Raw genomic sequence first — 14,969 nt, 5'->3', positions numbered from 1 at the left:
CGGGTTCCCCCCCCCCGCCGAAACCCCCCGTGGGCTAAAAATAACGGGGCGGGGGGGGGTTGGGAGCCCGGACGCCTGGGCCCTATCCTGTGTCCTCCCCCCCCCCCCGTGACACCTGCCCGGCCCCATAGCAGGGGGATGGACGGGCCCAGGCGTCCGGGGGCAGCGGGGTGCTGCGGGGTGATGGGGCTGCTGTTGTGGTTGCTACGGCGGGTTGTCCCCCTGGTTGCTATGAGGCGAAAGGTTGTTGTTGTGGTTGCTATGGGGGATTGTCACCCTAGTCGCTATGATAGGGAAAGGTCACGGTTGCTATGGGGGGTTTGTCACCCCAGTTGCTATGGGGAGGGGTCAGGGGTCATCACCCCGGTTGCTATGGTGCCCCCAGGGGTCACCCTGCTGGTTGCTATGGGGGGTCGTCACCCCGGTTGCTATGAGGAGGGGTCAGAGGTCATCACCCTGTCAGCCCCAGGGGTCACCCTGCCGGTTGCTAAGGAAGGGGTGTCCCCGGTTGCTATGGGGAGGAGTCAGGGGTCGTCACCCCGGTTGCTATGGCGCCCCCAGGGGTCACAGCGCCGGTTGCTAAGGAAGGGGTGACCCCGGTTGCTATGGGGAGGGGTCAGGGGTCGTCGCCCCGGCGCCCCCGCGGGTCACCGCGCCGGTTGCTAAGGAAGGGGTGGCGCCCCCCCGGTTGCTAAGGAAGGGAGGGGGCGGGCCCGTCGCCCTGGCAACAGCGCGGCGGCGGCGGCGGCGGCGGCGGCGGCGGCGGGACTAGACCCCGCGCGCGGCGGAGGGATCCGGCGCGCGGCGGTGCCGCGTCCCCTGCGGCGCGCGCGCGCCCTCTGGCCCCGCCCCCTCCCCCCTCCCCACCGCGCGGCGGCGGCGGCGGCCTCCCGCAACGAGTCCCGGCGGCGGCGCGATCCAGGCGCGGTGACGCGGCCGCGCAGGCGCAGAGCGCGCGCAGCGGCCAGGCCGGAGCAGGCGGAGGCAGCGCGAGCGCCCGGGGGGCCGGTGCGGCGGGCGGGGTCACGTGGGGCGGCGGCGTGGGGCGGGCGGGAGCTGGGGGGGCGGCGTGGGGCCGGGGAAGGGGCCCGGCGTGGGGTGAGGGGCGCTGTGGGGCCGGGGAGGCCGCGGCCGTGCGGGGAAGCGGCCTGGTGTGGGGCCCGGGGGGGGCTGGGGGTGTGGGGCAGGGCCCTGGTGTGGGGCAGGGGGGGCTCTGTGGGGCCGCGAGGGGCCTGGGGATGTGGGGAAGGGCCCCGGTGTGGGGTAAGGGGGCTCTGTGGGGCCTGGGGATGTGGGGAAGGGCCCCGGTGTGGGGCAGGGGGGGCTCTACGGGGCCTGGGGGTGTGGGGCAGGGCCCTGGTGTGGGGCAGGAGCGCTCTGTGGGGCCGTGAGGGCCTGGGGGTGTGGGGAAGGTGTCTGGTGTGGGGCAGAGGCGCTCTATGGGCTCATGGGGGGTGGGGGGTGTGGGGCAGGGCCCTGGTGTGGGGCTTGGGGGTCCTGTGGGGCTGTGAGGGGCCTGGGGGTGTGGGGAAGGGCCCTGCTGTGGGGCAGGGGGGCTCTATGGGGCCTGGGGGTGTGGGGAAGGTGTCTGGTGTGGGGCAGGGGGGTTGTGTGGGGCTGGGGGTGTGGGGAAGGGGGTCTCTATGGGGCTGGGGGGCTCTATGGGGCAGGGGGGGCTCTGTGGGGGTGTGGGGCGGGGGGTGCTACGGGGGTGTGGGGCAGGGAGCTCTGTGGGGCTGAGGGTGTGGGGCGGGGGGCTCTGTGGGGCAGGGGGGAGCTCGGGGAAGCCCAGGCATGGGGCACAGCGTGCCTGGCTCCGCGTGGGGCTGAGGAGACGCGTCCCCCCCGGGGTGGGGCAGAGCGGGGCCCGTGGGGTGGTGGGGGCTGAGGAGACGCAGCCCCGCCGTGGGGGGAGCCCGGTGTGGGGCAGAGCGGGGCCCGTGGGGCAGGGGGGGGCGCGTGCTCACCCCCTCTGCCCCCCCCCGCGGCCGCAGATCTCCCCAGGATGACGCAGTTCCTGCCCCCCAACCTGCTGGCGCTCTTCGCCCCCCGCGACCCCATCCCCTACCTGCCCCCCCTGGAGAAGCTGCCCCACGAGAAGCACCACAACCAGCCCTACAGCGGCATCGCTCCCTACATCCGCGAGTTCGAGGTGGGGCCGCCCCCCGAGCCCCCCCCCCGCGCGCCCCACGGCGTCCTGCCGCCCCCCGTAACCCCCCCGTGTGTCCCTGTCCCCCCCCCCCCCAGGACCCCCGCGATGCCCCGCCGCCGACCCGCGCCGAGACGCGGGAGGAGCGCATGGAGCGCAAGGTAGGAGCTGCCCCCCTGCGCCGTGGGGCCGCGCCGTGGGGCTGGATCGGGCTCCCGACTCTCCCCCCTTCCGCGGAGTGGGGCCATTTGGGGAGTTTTGGGGGCTGCTGCTTCTCCGCATCACTCTCCTGCCGGGTTTTGGGGCCCCCCCCATGGCCAAGGGGTCGCGACGAGGCGTCAGCCCCCGAAATCAGGGGGGTGGGGGGGATTTTGGGGGGTTTGGGGGATTTGGGGGGGGGGTTGGGGGCTGCTTCTCCCCCACGTCGCTCCCTCCGTGACCTTGGTGTGTTTTGGGGCCCCCCCGACAGCCGAGGGGTCGCGATGAGGTGCTGACCCCCAGAATTTGGGGGGGGTTGGGGGGCTCCCTCTCCCCCACGTTGCTCTCCCGCCGGGTTTTGGGCCCCCCTGATGGCCAAGGGGTCGCGACGAGGCGCCGGCCCCCAAAATCGGGGGGCTGGGGGGATTTTTGGGGTGCTTTGGGGGGGCCGTGCTCCATGTTGTGCTCTCACTGGGTTTTGGGGCCCCCCTCGACGGCCAGGGAGTCGTGACAGGCTGCCGACCCCCAAAATCGTGGGCTTGGGGGGTTTTGGGGGGGCCGTGCTCCACGCCGTGCTCTCACTGGGTTTTGGGCCCCCCCTCGAAGACCAAGGGGTCACGACAAGCTGCCGACCCCCAAAATCGGGGGGTTTGGGGGGATTTGGGGGCGGATTTTGGGGCTTCCTCTCCCCCACGTCGCTCTCCCGCCGGCTTTTGGGCCCCCCCAACAGCTGAGGGGTCACGACGAGCTGCCGACCCCCAAAACCGAGGGGTTTGGGGGGGATTTTGGGGGGGGGGGGCCGCGCTGCCCCCCCCGCCGACCCCCTTTCGCTCCCCGCAGAGGCGCGAGAAGATCGAGCGGCGGCAGCAGGAGGTGGAGAACGAGCTCAAAATGTGTAAGCGGCGTTTCGGGGCGGGGGGGGGGACACACAAAGCGCCCCCCGCTCTTCCTCGGCGGGGGGGGTGGCGCTGGCGACCCTTTTCCCGACCTTTTTCCTCCCTTTTCCCGACTTTTCCCCCTTTTCGGCCCCCAGGGGACCCCCACAACGACCCCAACGCCCAGGGCGACGCCTTCAAAACCCTCTTCGTGGCCAGAGTGGTGAGTGTGGCGGTGGGCAGCGGGGGGGGGCAGCACTTTTCGCGGCGCCCCACAGATTTGCCCCCTGGATTCGCCCCCCCCTCAGCCCCCCCTCTGCCCTCCCCGCAGAACTACGACACGACGGAGTCCAAGCTGAGACGAGAGTTCGAGGTCTACGGCCCCATCAAGCGGGTGAGGAGCCGGGGCGGGGGGCTCTGCCTCGGCCCCGGGGGGGCTCGTTTGGGCCCCCCAGGGGCTCGCGGGGCGTGTTGGGGGGCCACGGGGGCTTGTTCGGGTCACCCGGGGGCCACTGGGGCTCATTTGGGCCCCCAGGGGCTTGTTGGGGGGCTGTTGGGACTTGTTCAGGCCCCCCGGGGGCTTGTGGGGCTCCTTGGGGGGCCACCGGGATTTGTTCGGGCCCCCCAGGGGCTCGTGGGGCTCCTTGGGGGGCTCGTTCAGGCCCCCAGGGACTCGTGGGGTTTGTTGGGGGGCTCATTTGGGCCCCCGGGGGCTTTTTGGGGGGGCCAATGTGACTTGTTCGTGCCCCCCCAGGGGCTTGTGGGGCTCATTGGGGGGCCACTGGGGCTCGTTTGGGCCCCCAGGGGCTTTTTGGGGGGTCACTGGGGCTCGTTTGGGCCCCCCAGGCACTCGTGGGGCTCATTGGGGGGCTCGCTCGGGCCCCCAGGGCCTCACTGGGGGGCCCCTGCAACTCGTTTGCCCCCCCCCGGGGGCAAACAGGGCTTATTGGGGGGCCACTGGGGCTCATTTGGGCCCCCCAGAGACTCATGGGGCTTGTTGAGAGGCCACCAGGACTTGTTCGGACCCCCAGGGGCTCTTGGGACTTGTTGGGGGGCTTGTTCAGGCCCCCAGGGACTTGGGGGGCTCATAGGGGCTCGTTTGGCCCCCCCCGGGGGCAAGCAGGGCTTGTTGGGGGGCCACTGGGGCTAATTTGGACCCTCCGGGTGTTCTCAGGGCTCGTTGGGGGAGTCATAGGGCTCGTTGGGGGGCTCGCGGGGTTCGTTGAGGTTGCCGGGGGGCTCGTCGGGGGATTTGGGGGGGTTGGGGGGCTCTTTTGGCCCCCCCCTCACCGTTGGCCCCCCCCCCCGCAGATCTACATGGTGTACAACAAGCGGTCGGGGAAGCCGCGCGGCTACGCCTTCATCGAGTACGAGCACGAGCGGGACATGCACTGTGAGTACCGCCCGGCCCCCCCGCGCCAACGCAGGGCGAGAGACCGAAAAAACCCAAAAACGAGACAAAAAGAGACCAATCTGGGGGAAAAAAAGGCTAAAAAGAGAAAAAGTTAAAGAGAAAAGAAAAGCTGAAGACAAAAGCTAAAAAGAAAGAGAAAAACTAGAAAAAAATAGTTAAAAAAAGAGAGGAGGTAGAAAGAAAAAGAGAAATTAGAAAGAAAACGCTAGAAAAAATAAAAAGCTGAAAAAGAAAAAATCTAAAAGAACAAAAGCTAGAAAGAAAGCTAGAGAAGAGAAGCTAGGAAGGAGAAGAGAGAAGCTAGGAAGGAGAAGAGAGAAGCTAGGAAGGAGAAGAGAGAAGCTAGGAAGGAGAAGAGAGAAGGAGAACCTAGAGAGAGAGGCAGAACCTAGAGAGAAAGAGAGGAGCTAGAGAGAAAGAGGAGCTAGGAAGGAGCTAGAAAGAAGATAGGTGCTAGAAAGAGGAGCTAGAAAGGAAGAGAAGAGCTAGAAAGAGGAGCTAGAAAGAAGCTGGAGAGAAGATAGGAGTTAGAAACAAAGAGGAGCTAAAAAACAGCTATAAAGAAATGAGCTAGAAAAGAGCTAGAAAGAAAGGAGCTAGAAAAGAGCTAGAAAGAGGGCAACTAGAAAGAGGAGCTAGAAAGAAAATAGGAGCTAGAAAGGAGCTAGAAAGAAAGAGGAGCTAGAAAAAAAGAGGAGCTAGAGAGAGGAGCTAGAAAGAAGTTAGAAAGAAGCTAGGAGTTAGAAAGAAAGAGGAGCTAGAAAGGAGCTAGAAGGAAAGAGGAGCTAGAAGGAAAGAGGAGCTAGAAAGAAGATAGCTAGAAAGAGGGGCTAGAAAGGAAGAGAGGAGGTAGAAAGAAGAGCTAGAAAGGAAGAGAGGAGCTAGAAAAGAGCTAGAAAGGAAGAGAGGTGCTAGAAAGAGGAGCTAGAAAGGAAGAGAGGAGTTAGAAAGAGGAGCAAGAAAGAAGATAGCTAGAAAGAGGAGTTAGAAAGAAAGAGAAGAGCTATAAAGAAGCTAGGAGCTACAAAGAGGAGCTAGAAAGGAAGAGAGGAGCTAGAAAGAGGAGCTAGAGAGAAGGTAAAAAGAGAGGAGCTAGAAAGAGGAGCTAGAGAGAAAGGAGCTAAAGAGAGAAACCTTTTCCAAAGAAAAGCAAGCCTAAAACAAAGCTAAAGCGCAGAGCCGCGAGCGCCGCCCGCATGTTTCACGTCTCTTAATTGCACTGTGCGTTCCCCAGCCCCTGGGTCCCTCGAGGGCCTGGCTTGGCTCCGCAGGTGAGTAACAGCCGAGGGGGGGGGACAAACACGGGGGGGGGGGACAACACAGCCGGGCACCCTCTGATTTTTTATCTGTGTGTGTTTTATGCCGCGTGCGCCCCGTCCTTGCCGCTCGCTCCTGCTCCCCGCCGCCTCGGCCCCGGGGGGAGCCCGGCGGCGCGGGGCACGGTCTCCGCATCGGTTTTTTTCTAAAAAAAAAAAAAAACAACCCGGAAATATTTCTATTCCCCCCCCCGCTGTTTCTCGTGCCCCCCCCCCCCCGGCGCCGCGCGGCTTTGCCGTCCCGTCGCGAGCGGCGCATATTAACTCTGTGTTCTTGTTGCCACTGCAGCCACCTTTGAGATGGCTATTGCCACTGCTGGCTTGCAGCTGATCCTAGTGCTCCCCCTTTCCGCTCCTCACTGTGTGGTTGGTATAAGGGTTTGTATGCTGGGTAAGACGCCGCGGTCCGCGACGGCCCCCCCCGGCGCCCCCCCCGGCAGGCAGGCAGGCTGGGGGGGCCCCGCGCCCCCCCCTCCCGGCGCCAGCGAGAAACCCCCCCCCTCTCCCCGGCTCGCAGCAGCGGGGCGGAGGCCGGCGATGCCTTCGCCACGCTGGGGGGGGGGGCGTGAGGCTTTTCCTCCCCCCCCCCCCCGCTTAAATCCCCCCCCCCCGTTTTCCAACTGGGATCATCCCAGGCTGGAAACACCCCTATATTGCCCCCCCCCCATATTGACCCCCCCCCGGTGTTGTCACCCCCCCCCACACGCCGCCAGCCTCAGTCTCCGCTGAGCCGGGGGGCGCGTGGCCCCCGCTAGGCTGATTTCGGGGGGGGGGGGGGACGCCGGAGGGAGCCCCCCCCCCTTTTCCCCCCTTGGTTGAGTTGGGGGGGGCAGGAGGATTATTGAGGGGGGGCAGCGAGGCAGGGCCACCCCCCCCCCAACTGCGTTTGCTCGTTAATCCGGTTCGTTAGCACCGCCCTGCCCTGCGGGAGGGGTGCAGGGGGAGGCGCTGCCTGCCCCAAAGCGGGGGGGGGCCACCGGACCCCCCCCCCAAAAAAAAAGCCCCCAGCCGGCCGGGGCCCCCCCCGCCCCGATCCCGGCTGTTTGCGTAGGGCCTACAGCATCGCGCAGCTCCCCCCCCCCACGCCCGGCAGCAGCTTCCCGGGGCGGGGGGGGCCCAGGGCTTTTTGGGATGGGGGGGCCGCTGCAGGGCCCCCCCCGCGGTGGGGAGGGGGCACCCGGCCCCCGCGGTCCCCGGCGACCGCGGGGTGGGGGGCGACGTGCCGGGGGGGGGGGGCTGCCGCCCCCGACCCCCGGGGCGAGGAGAGCGGGGTGGTGCGGGGGGGGTGGCTGCAGGGACCCCCCCCCGGCGGTTTGGGGGGGGGGGCGTGGGAGGAGCTGGGGGGGCACTGGTGTGATGAGGTAGGACGGGTCTCAGGTAAGGCCCCAGCCGCCTGTCCAGGAGCAGCGTCAGCCGGATTTGTCCCCCCCACAACAGCCGCCGCCGCACAGCGTCACCGCGGGGGGGGGGGCACGGACCTGCCCCCCACCGCTCGCTCTCGCCCCCCCCCCAGGACTTGTGGGGCAGCGGGGAGGGGGGGGCGGGCACCCGTTTTGGGGAGGGGGGGGCTGCTGGGGGCACCCGAACGCCTTCGGTGCCCCCCCGGAGTGGGGGGGGGTGCGTGTGACGCGTGTGGGGGGTGCGTGTGACGCGTGGGGTGTGCGTGTGACGCGTGTGGGGTGCGTGACGTGGGGGGGGGGGGGCGTGTGACGTGGGGGGGCCGGGGGGGTCGCGGCTCCGCTGCCGCCCAGGTAAGGCAGCGCCCGGGGGCGCCCCCCCGCCGAGACCCGACGCGATGAGTTGGGGTGGTTTAGCCTCCAGGTAAAGGCTGTTTCTTCCCCCCCCCCCCCCTCGCTCTTGTGTTGTGATTTTGGGGCTGGGGGGGGCGTTTTGGGGGTGACCCCCCCCCTTTTCGCGGGGGGGGGGACGCGGAGCGGCACGGCTTCGTGGCGACGCATGGCGCCCGCCGGGGGGGGGGGGACGGACGGACGGACGTCGCTGACCTCCGTAACCTTTTCCTTTGCAGCCGTGCGACGCTGGGGGGGGGGCACCATGGCGTGTCCCCCCGTGTAAAAAAAAAAACAAAAAAAAAGGGGGGGGGGCAGCACCGTGGGGGGGGGGTCCGCGCCCCGCTTGGGCTGCACCCCGTTTGGGGGGGTTGGGGGTGATTTTTTTTGGGGGGGGTTTTGGGGGGGGCGGGCTGGCCCGGGCGCACCCCGGCTAATCTCCCCCCCCCCTTTGCCCCCCCCCCACCCCAACCCCCCCCCCGCCCCCCCCCGCAATGTGTTGCAGCCGCCTACAAACACGCCGACGGCAAGAAGATCGACGGCCGCCGGGTGCTGGTGGACGTGGAGCGCGGGCGGACGGTGAAGGGCTGGCGTCCCCGCCGCCTCGGTGAGCCTGGGGGGGCCCCTGACCCCCCCTCCCCGTGAACCCCCCCCCCCCCGGGGCGCCCGCGGCCCCCGCTGACGCCCCGGGGGGGGGTCCCCGCGCAGGGGGCGGCCTGGGGGGCACCCGCCGCGGAGGCGCCGACGTCAACATCCGGCACTCGGGCCGCGACGACACCTCCCGCTACGACGTGCGGTGAGCGGGGGGGGGGGGCTGGGGGGTTGGGGGGCGCTGGGGGGGGTTTAGGGGGCCAGGAAGGGTTTGGGGTGCAGGGGGATGCTTTGGGGGGGGTGCCAGGAAGGGTTTGGTGTGCCGGGGGGGCTGGGGGGGGGGTCACGGGGGTGCCAGAAAGGGTTTGGGGGGCTGGGGGGGTCACGGGGGTGCCAGAAAGTGTTTAGGGGGGTGCCAGGAAGGGTTTGGGGGGGCTGGGGGGGGTCACAGGGGTGCCAGAAAGGGTTTAGGGGGGTGCCAGGAAGGGTTTGGGGGGCTGGGGGGGGTCATGGGGGGGGTCACGGTGCCAGAAAGGGTTTGGGGGGGTGCCAGGAAGGGTTTGGGGGGCTGGGGGGGTCACGGGGGTGCCAGAAAGGGTTTAAGGGGATGCCAGGAAGGGTTTGGGGTGCCGGGGGGGCTGGGGGAGGTTTGTGGGGGTGCCAGGAAGGGTTTGGGGTGCCGGGGGGGCTGGGGGAGGTTTGTGGGGGTGCCAGGAAGAGTTTGGGGTGCCGGGGGGCTGGGGGGGGTCACGGGGGTGCCAGAAAGGGTTTTGAGGTGCCAGGAAGGGGTTTGGGGGGCTGGGGGGGGTCATGGAGCTGCCAGGAAGGGTTTGGGGGGTGCCAGGAAGGGTTTGGGGTGCCGGGGGGGCTGGGGGGCAGTTTGGGGGGTGCCAGGTGGGGCTTGGGGGGTGTCAGACGGGGGTTGGGTCTGGGGGGGTGCTGGGCAGGGTTTGGGGTGCTGGGAGGGTGCTGGGGGTTAGTTTGGGGGGGTGCCAGGGGCATTCGGGGTGCTGGGCAGGGGTGGGGGGGTGCTGGGGGGGTCAGGGGGGCACTGGGCAGGGTTTGGGGTGCTGGGGGGGAGTTGGGAGGGTGCTGGCAGGGGTTTGGGGGGGTCTGGGGGGGCACTGGGCAGGGTTTGGGGTGCCGGGGGGGGAGTTGGGAGGGTGCTGGCAGGGTTTGGGAGGGTCTGGGGGGGCACTGGGCAGGGTTTGGGGTGCTGGGGGGGTCTGGGAGGGTGCTGGGGGGGTTGGGAGGATGCCAGGCAGGGTTTGGGGGGGGGATTGGGGGGCCCCCGGGCAGGGTTTGGGGTGCTGGGGGGGGGGTTGGGGGAAAGCAGAAGGTTTTTGGTGCTTGAGGGTCCCAAAAAGGCCCCATTTTGGGGACAATTTAGCCAGGTTTGGGGGTGCCAGAGGTACCCAGGAATGGCAGAATTTGGGGTGCAATGTAGCTGGGTTGGGGGTGCCAGAGACACCCCGAAGCAGCCCGATTTGGGGGGCGATTTAGCTGGGTTTGGGGGTGCGGGAAGAGCTCAGAAACAGCCCAATTTTGGGGGCAGTTTAGCCAGGTTTGGGGGTGCTGGAAGAGCCCAGAAACAGTGAAATTTTGGGGGTGATTTAGCTGGGTTTGGGGGTGCCGGAAAAGCCTAGAAGCAGCCCAATTTGGGTGAGATTTAGCTGGGTTTGGGGGTGCTGGAGCGGCCCGGGGGCAGCAGGGTTTTCCTGCTCGATGGACCCCCAAAAGGCGCCATTTTGGGGATGCCGGGCCATTTTGGGGACACTGGGGTGACGCCGGGGCCATTTTGGGGACTCCGGGGAGACGCCGGCACCATTTTGGGGCACTGGGGCAGCACCGGTGCCATTTTGGGGACGCCAGGGTGACGCTGGGGCCATTTTGGGACACTGGGGCACCGCCGGCGCCATTTTGGGGACGCTGGCGCCATTTTGGGGACACTGGGGCGACACTGGGGCCATTTTGGGGACACCGGGGCAGGTTTGGGGATGCCGGGGTGACGCTGGAGCCATTTTGGGGGATGCCGGGGAGACGCCGGCACCATTTTGGGGCACTGGGGCAGCACCGGTGCCATTTTGGGGACGCCAGGGTGACGCTGGTGCCATTTTGAGGACACTGGGGCCATTTTGGGGACACCGGGGCAGGTTTGGGGATGCCGGGGTGACGCTGGGGCCATTTTGGGGACGCCAGGCAGGTTCGGGGACGCTGGGGAGACGCTGGGGCCATTTTGGGGACGCTGGGGCAGGTTCGGGGACGCTGGGGCGACGCCGGCGCCATTTTGAGGACACTGGGGCCATTTTGGAGACGCCAGGGTGACGCCGGGGCCATTTTGGGACGCCGGGGCGGTTTCGGGGACTCTGGGGTGACGCCGGCGCCATTTTGGAGACGCCAGGGCGACGCTGGGGCCGTTTTGGGGACACTGGGGCCATTTTGGGGACGCCAGGGCAGGTTTGGGAACGCTGGGGAGACGCTGGGGCCATTTTGGGGACACTGGGGCAATTTTGGGGACGCCAGGGCAGGTTCGGAGACGCTGGGGCCATTTTGGGGACACTGGGGCGACGCTGGGGCCATTTTGGGGACTCTGGGGCCATTTTGGGGACTCTGGGGCAGGTTCGGGGACTCTGGGGCGACGCTGGCGCCATTTTGGAGACGCCAGGGCGGTTTCGGGGATGCTGGGGAGACGCTGGGGCCATTTTGGGGACTCTGGGGCCATTTTGGGGACGCCAGGGCAGGTTCGGGGACTCTGGGGCGACGCTGGCGCCATTTTGGAGACGCCAGGGCGACGCTGGGGCCGTTTTGGGGACACCAGGGCAGGTTTGAGGACGCTGGGGCGACGCTGGGGCCATTTTGGGGACTCTGGGGCCATTTTGGGGACTCTGGGGCAGGTTCGGGGACGCCGGGGCGACGCCGGGGCCGTTTTGGGGACGCCGGGGCGGTTTCGCGCCCCTGTTTGGGGGCGTCTCGTCCCTCCGCTAACCCTGCTCTTCCTCCTCGCCGCCGCGCAGGGACCGGGAGCGGGAGCGGGAGCGCGACCGGCGGGAGCGGAGCCGGGAGCGGGAGCGCCGGCGGTCGCGCTCGCGGGACCGCCGCCGCCGCACCCGCAGCCGGGAGAAGGAGGAGCGCAAGCGGGGCAGCCGGGAGCGCAGCAAGGACAAGGAGCGCAAGCGCCGCAGCCGCTCGCGCGACCGCAAGCGGGACCGCGACCGCGCCGCCGCCGCCGCCGAGCGCGACAAGAAGGACGAGGGCCCCGAGGCGGGCGAGGCCGCCGCCGAGGCGGGCGCCGACGGGCCGGGCGCCGACGGGCCGGGCCTCAAGCTGGAGGCGGAGGAGAAGAGCCGCGAGCGGGAGCGCCGGCGCGGCCACCGCGAGCGGGAGCGGGAGCGCGAGCGGCGCCGGGAGCGGGACCGCGACCGCGAGCACAAGCGCGAGCGGGGCGAGCGGCCCGAGCGGGGCGCAGACAAGCGGGACCCCGAGCGCCCGGCGCCCGCCGACGGCCTCGCCGCCGCCCCGGGCCCCGAGCTCTTCCTCGAGCAGGAGGCCCTGCCGCCCGCCGGCGGCTACCTGGGCCCCGGAGAACGGCTACCTGCTGGAGCCCCCCCTGGAGTGAGCCCCCCCCCCCCGGGTAAGTGCCCCCCCCACCCCCCCGTGTAAAGCCCCCGCCCCGTGCTCACAATAAAGGTGTTTTACGTTCGTGTGTCTCGGGGGAGAGGGGCAGCGCCTCCCCCCCCCCCCCAACTTGGGGGTTTGGGGGGTTCCCCCCAAAAAAGTGCGTCTGCGTTTCTGGGATTTTCCGCTAAAAAAAGTGCGTCTGCGTTTCTGGGGGTTTTCCGCTAAATAAGTGTGTTTGCGTTTCTGGGGGTTTTCCCCCAAAAAAGTGCGTTTGCGTTTCTGGGAGTTTTCCCAAAAAAGTGCGTCTGCGTTTCTGGGGTTTTCTGCCAAAAAAGTGTGTTTGGTTTCTGGGGGTTTTCCCCCCAAAAGTGCGTTTGCGTTTCTGGGGGTTTTCCTTTAAAAAAGTGTGTTTGTGTTTCTGGATTTGGGGGATTTTACCCCCAAAAAATGCGTTTGTGTTTCTGGATTTGGGTTTTTCCCCCCCCAAAAAAGTGCGTCTGCGTTTCTGGGATTTTTCCGCCAAAAAAGTGTGTTTGCGTTTCTGGGGGTTTTCCCCCAAAAAAGTGCATCTGCGTTTCTGGGGGTTTTCCCCAAAAAAGTGCGTCTGCGTTTCTGGGGGTTTTCTGCCAAAAAAGTGTGTTTGCGTTCTGGGGGTTTTCCCCAAAGAAGTGTGTTTGGTTTCTGGGGGTTTTCCCTAAAAAAGTGTGTTTGTGTTTCTGATTTGGGTTTTCCCCCCCACCAAAAAGTGCATCTGCATTTCTGGGATTTTCCCCCCAAAAAAGTGCGTCTGCGTTTCTTTGGGTTTTCCCCCAAAAAAGTGCGTTTGCGTTTCTGGGGTTTTCCCCAAAGAAGTGTGTTTGGTTTCTCGGGGTTTTCCCTAAAAAAGTGTGTTTGCGTTTCTGGGGGTTTTCCCCCAAAAAAGTGTGTCTGCGTTTCTGGGGGTTTCCCCCCCAAAAAGTGCGTCTGCGTTTCTGGGGGTTTTCCCCCAAAAAAGTGCATCTGCGTTTCTGGATTTGGGTTTCCCCCCCCCCCCCCCAAAAAAAGTGCGTCTGCGTTTCTGGGATTTTTCCGCTAAAAAAGTGTGTCTGCGTTTCTGGGGGTTTCCCCCCCTCAAAAAGTGCGTCTGCGTTTCTGGGATTTTTCCCCCAAAGAAGTGTGTTTGCGTTTCTGGGGGTTTCCCCAAAGAAGTGTGTTTGCGTTTCTGGGGGTTTTCCCCCCAAAAAAAGTGCGTTTGCGTTTCTGGGGGTTTTCCCAAAGAAGTGCGTCTGCGTTTCTGGGGGTTTTCCCCAAAAAAGTGCGTCTGCGTTTCTGGGGCTTTTCTGCCAAAAAACTGTGTTTGGTTTCTGGGGGTTTTCCCCCAAAAGTGCGTTTGCGTTTCTGGGGTTTTCCCCAAAGAAGTGTGTTTGGTTTCTGGGTGTTTCCCTAAAAAAGTGTGTTTGTGTTCTGGATTTGGGGGATTTTACCCCCCCAAAAATGCGTTTGTGTTTCTGGATTTGGGTTTTTCCCCCCCACCAAAAAGTGCGTCTGCATTTCTCGGATTTTCCCCCCAAAAAAGTGCGTCTGCGTTTCTGGGGGTTTTCCCCAAAGAAGTGTGTTTGGTTTCCGGGGGTTTTCCCCCCAAAAAAGTGCGTTTGCGTTTCTGGGGGTTTTCCCCCAAAAAAAGTGTGTTTGCGTTTCTGGGGGTTTTTCCCCAAAAAAGTGTTGTTTGCGTTTCTGGGGGTTTTCCCCCAAAAAAAGTGTGTTTGCGTTTCTGGGGGGTTTTTCCCCAAAAAAGTGTGTTTGCGTTTCTGGGGGTTTTCCCCAGAAAAGTGCGTCTGCGTTTCTGAATTTTGGGGTTTTTCCCCCTGAAAAAGTGCGTCTGTGTTTCTGGATTTTGGAGATTTTCCCCCCCAAAAAGTGCGTTTGCGTTTCTGGGGGTTTTTCCAGCTAAAAACGTGTTCGTGTTTCTGAATTTGGGTTTTTTTTCCCAAAACGCGTTTGCGTTTCTGGGATTTTCCCCCCAAAAGTGCGTTTCTGCCTCTGGATATTGGGATTTTTTCCCCCAAAAGTGCATTTGCATATCTCGTTTTCGGGGTTTTTTCCTCCCCAAAAGTGTGTTTGCGTTTCTGGGGATTTTCCCCCAAAAAAGTGTGTTTGCATTTCTGGATTTGGGGGTTTTTCTTCCCCAAAAGTGTGTTTGTGTTTCTGGGGAATTTGGGGTTTTCTTCCCCCAGGAAAGTGCATTTGCATTTCTGGATTTGGGGGTTTTTCTCCCCAAAAAGCACGTTTGTGTTTCTGGGGATTCTCCCCCCAAAAGCACATTTGTGTTTCTGGAGTCCCCCCCCCCCCCCCCCCCCCCAAAAAAAAAAGAAGTGCGTTTCTGCTTCTGGATTTGGGGTTTTTCTCCACAAAAAAAAGAGTTTGCGTTTCTGGCTTTTTTCCTCCCAAAAAGTGCATTTGCGTTTCTGGCGTTTTTGCCCCCAAAACTGCGTTTGCGGATATTGGGGTTTTTCCCCCCAAAGCGGCTTTGCCTTTCTGGAGATGGTTTTTGCTGCTGGATGCAGGAGCCCCCCCAAAATGGGCTCTTTTCCCCCGAAGTTTGGGTGCCCCCCCCCCAGCTGGACTCGGGGTGTTTTCCACCCCCCTTTGGGTGTTTTCCACCCCCATTTGGGGTTTTCCCCTCGATTTGGGGTCTCCCCCCCCTTGGGTCTCCCTGCCAGGGTGTTGTGCAGGGGGGTGTTGTACGTGCACACACGTGTGCTGGGGTGTTGTGTGTGTACACACGTGTGGGGCAGTTATAGATGCACAGGCTGGGCGGTTGTGCGCTTGCGCACACACGTGTAGAGGGGTGTGTGCACACACACGTGCGTGCACACACGTGCTAGGCTGTAGCATACATGCACGTGTGCTGGGCTGTTGCAGACACACGTGTTGGGGTGTGCGCACATGCACATGTGTCAGGGTGTTGCACGCACATGTGTGTCGGGGTGTTGTGTGCATGCACACACGTGTTGGGGTGCTGCACACTCACACACACGTGTC

At 65.1% G+C, this 14,969-nt stretch overlaps 1 protein-coding gene across 1 annotated transcript; it reads left to right on the top strand.

Annotated features, from left to right (window-relative positions):
- The first annotated feature begins 878 nt into the window (after positions 1–878).
- On the top strand, positions 879–12,025 carry LOC135326771 (U1 small nuclear ribonucleoprotein 70 kDa-like). The gene is given in 11 exon segments (XM_064504536.1): positions 879–1,008; positions 1,995–2,152; positions 2,248–2,310; positions 3,188–3,242; positions 3,381–3,445; positions 3,554–3,616; positions 4,534–4,615; positions 8,245–8,346; positions 8,448–8,535; positions 11,345–11,903; positions 11,905–12,025. Coding segments are annotated over 10 exon segments (1,266 nt in total). The 5' UTR covers positions 879–1,008; positions 1,995–2,005; the 3' UTR covers positions 11,947–12,025.
- Positions 12,026–14,969: the final 2,944 nt, after the last annotated feature.

The sequence above is a fragment of the Dromaius novaehollandiae genome, unplaced genomic scaffold, assembly GCF_036370855.1.
Source record: "Dromaius novaehollandiae isolate bDroNov1 unplaced genomic scaffold, bDroNov1.hap1 HAP1_SCAFFOLD_194, whole genome shotgun sequence".
Lineage (NCBI taxonomy): Eukaryota > Metazoa > Chordata > Aves > Casuariiformes > Dromaiidae > Dromaius > Dromaius novaehollandiae.
Note: the sequence above shows the minus strand (reverse complement) of the source record. Positions and strands in the feature narration are given on the sequence as shown.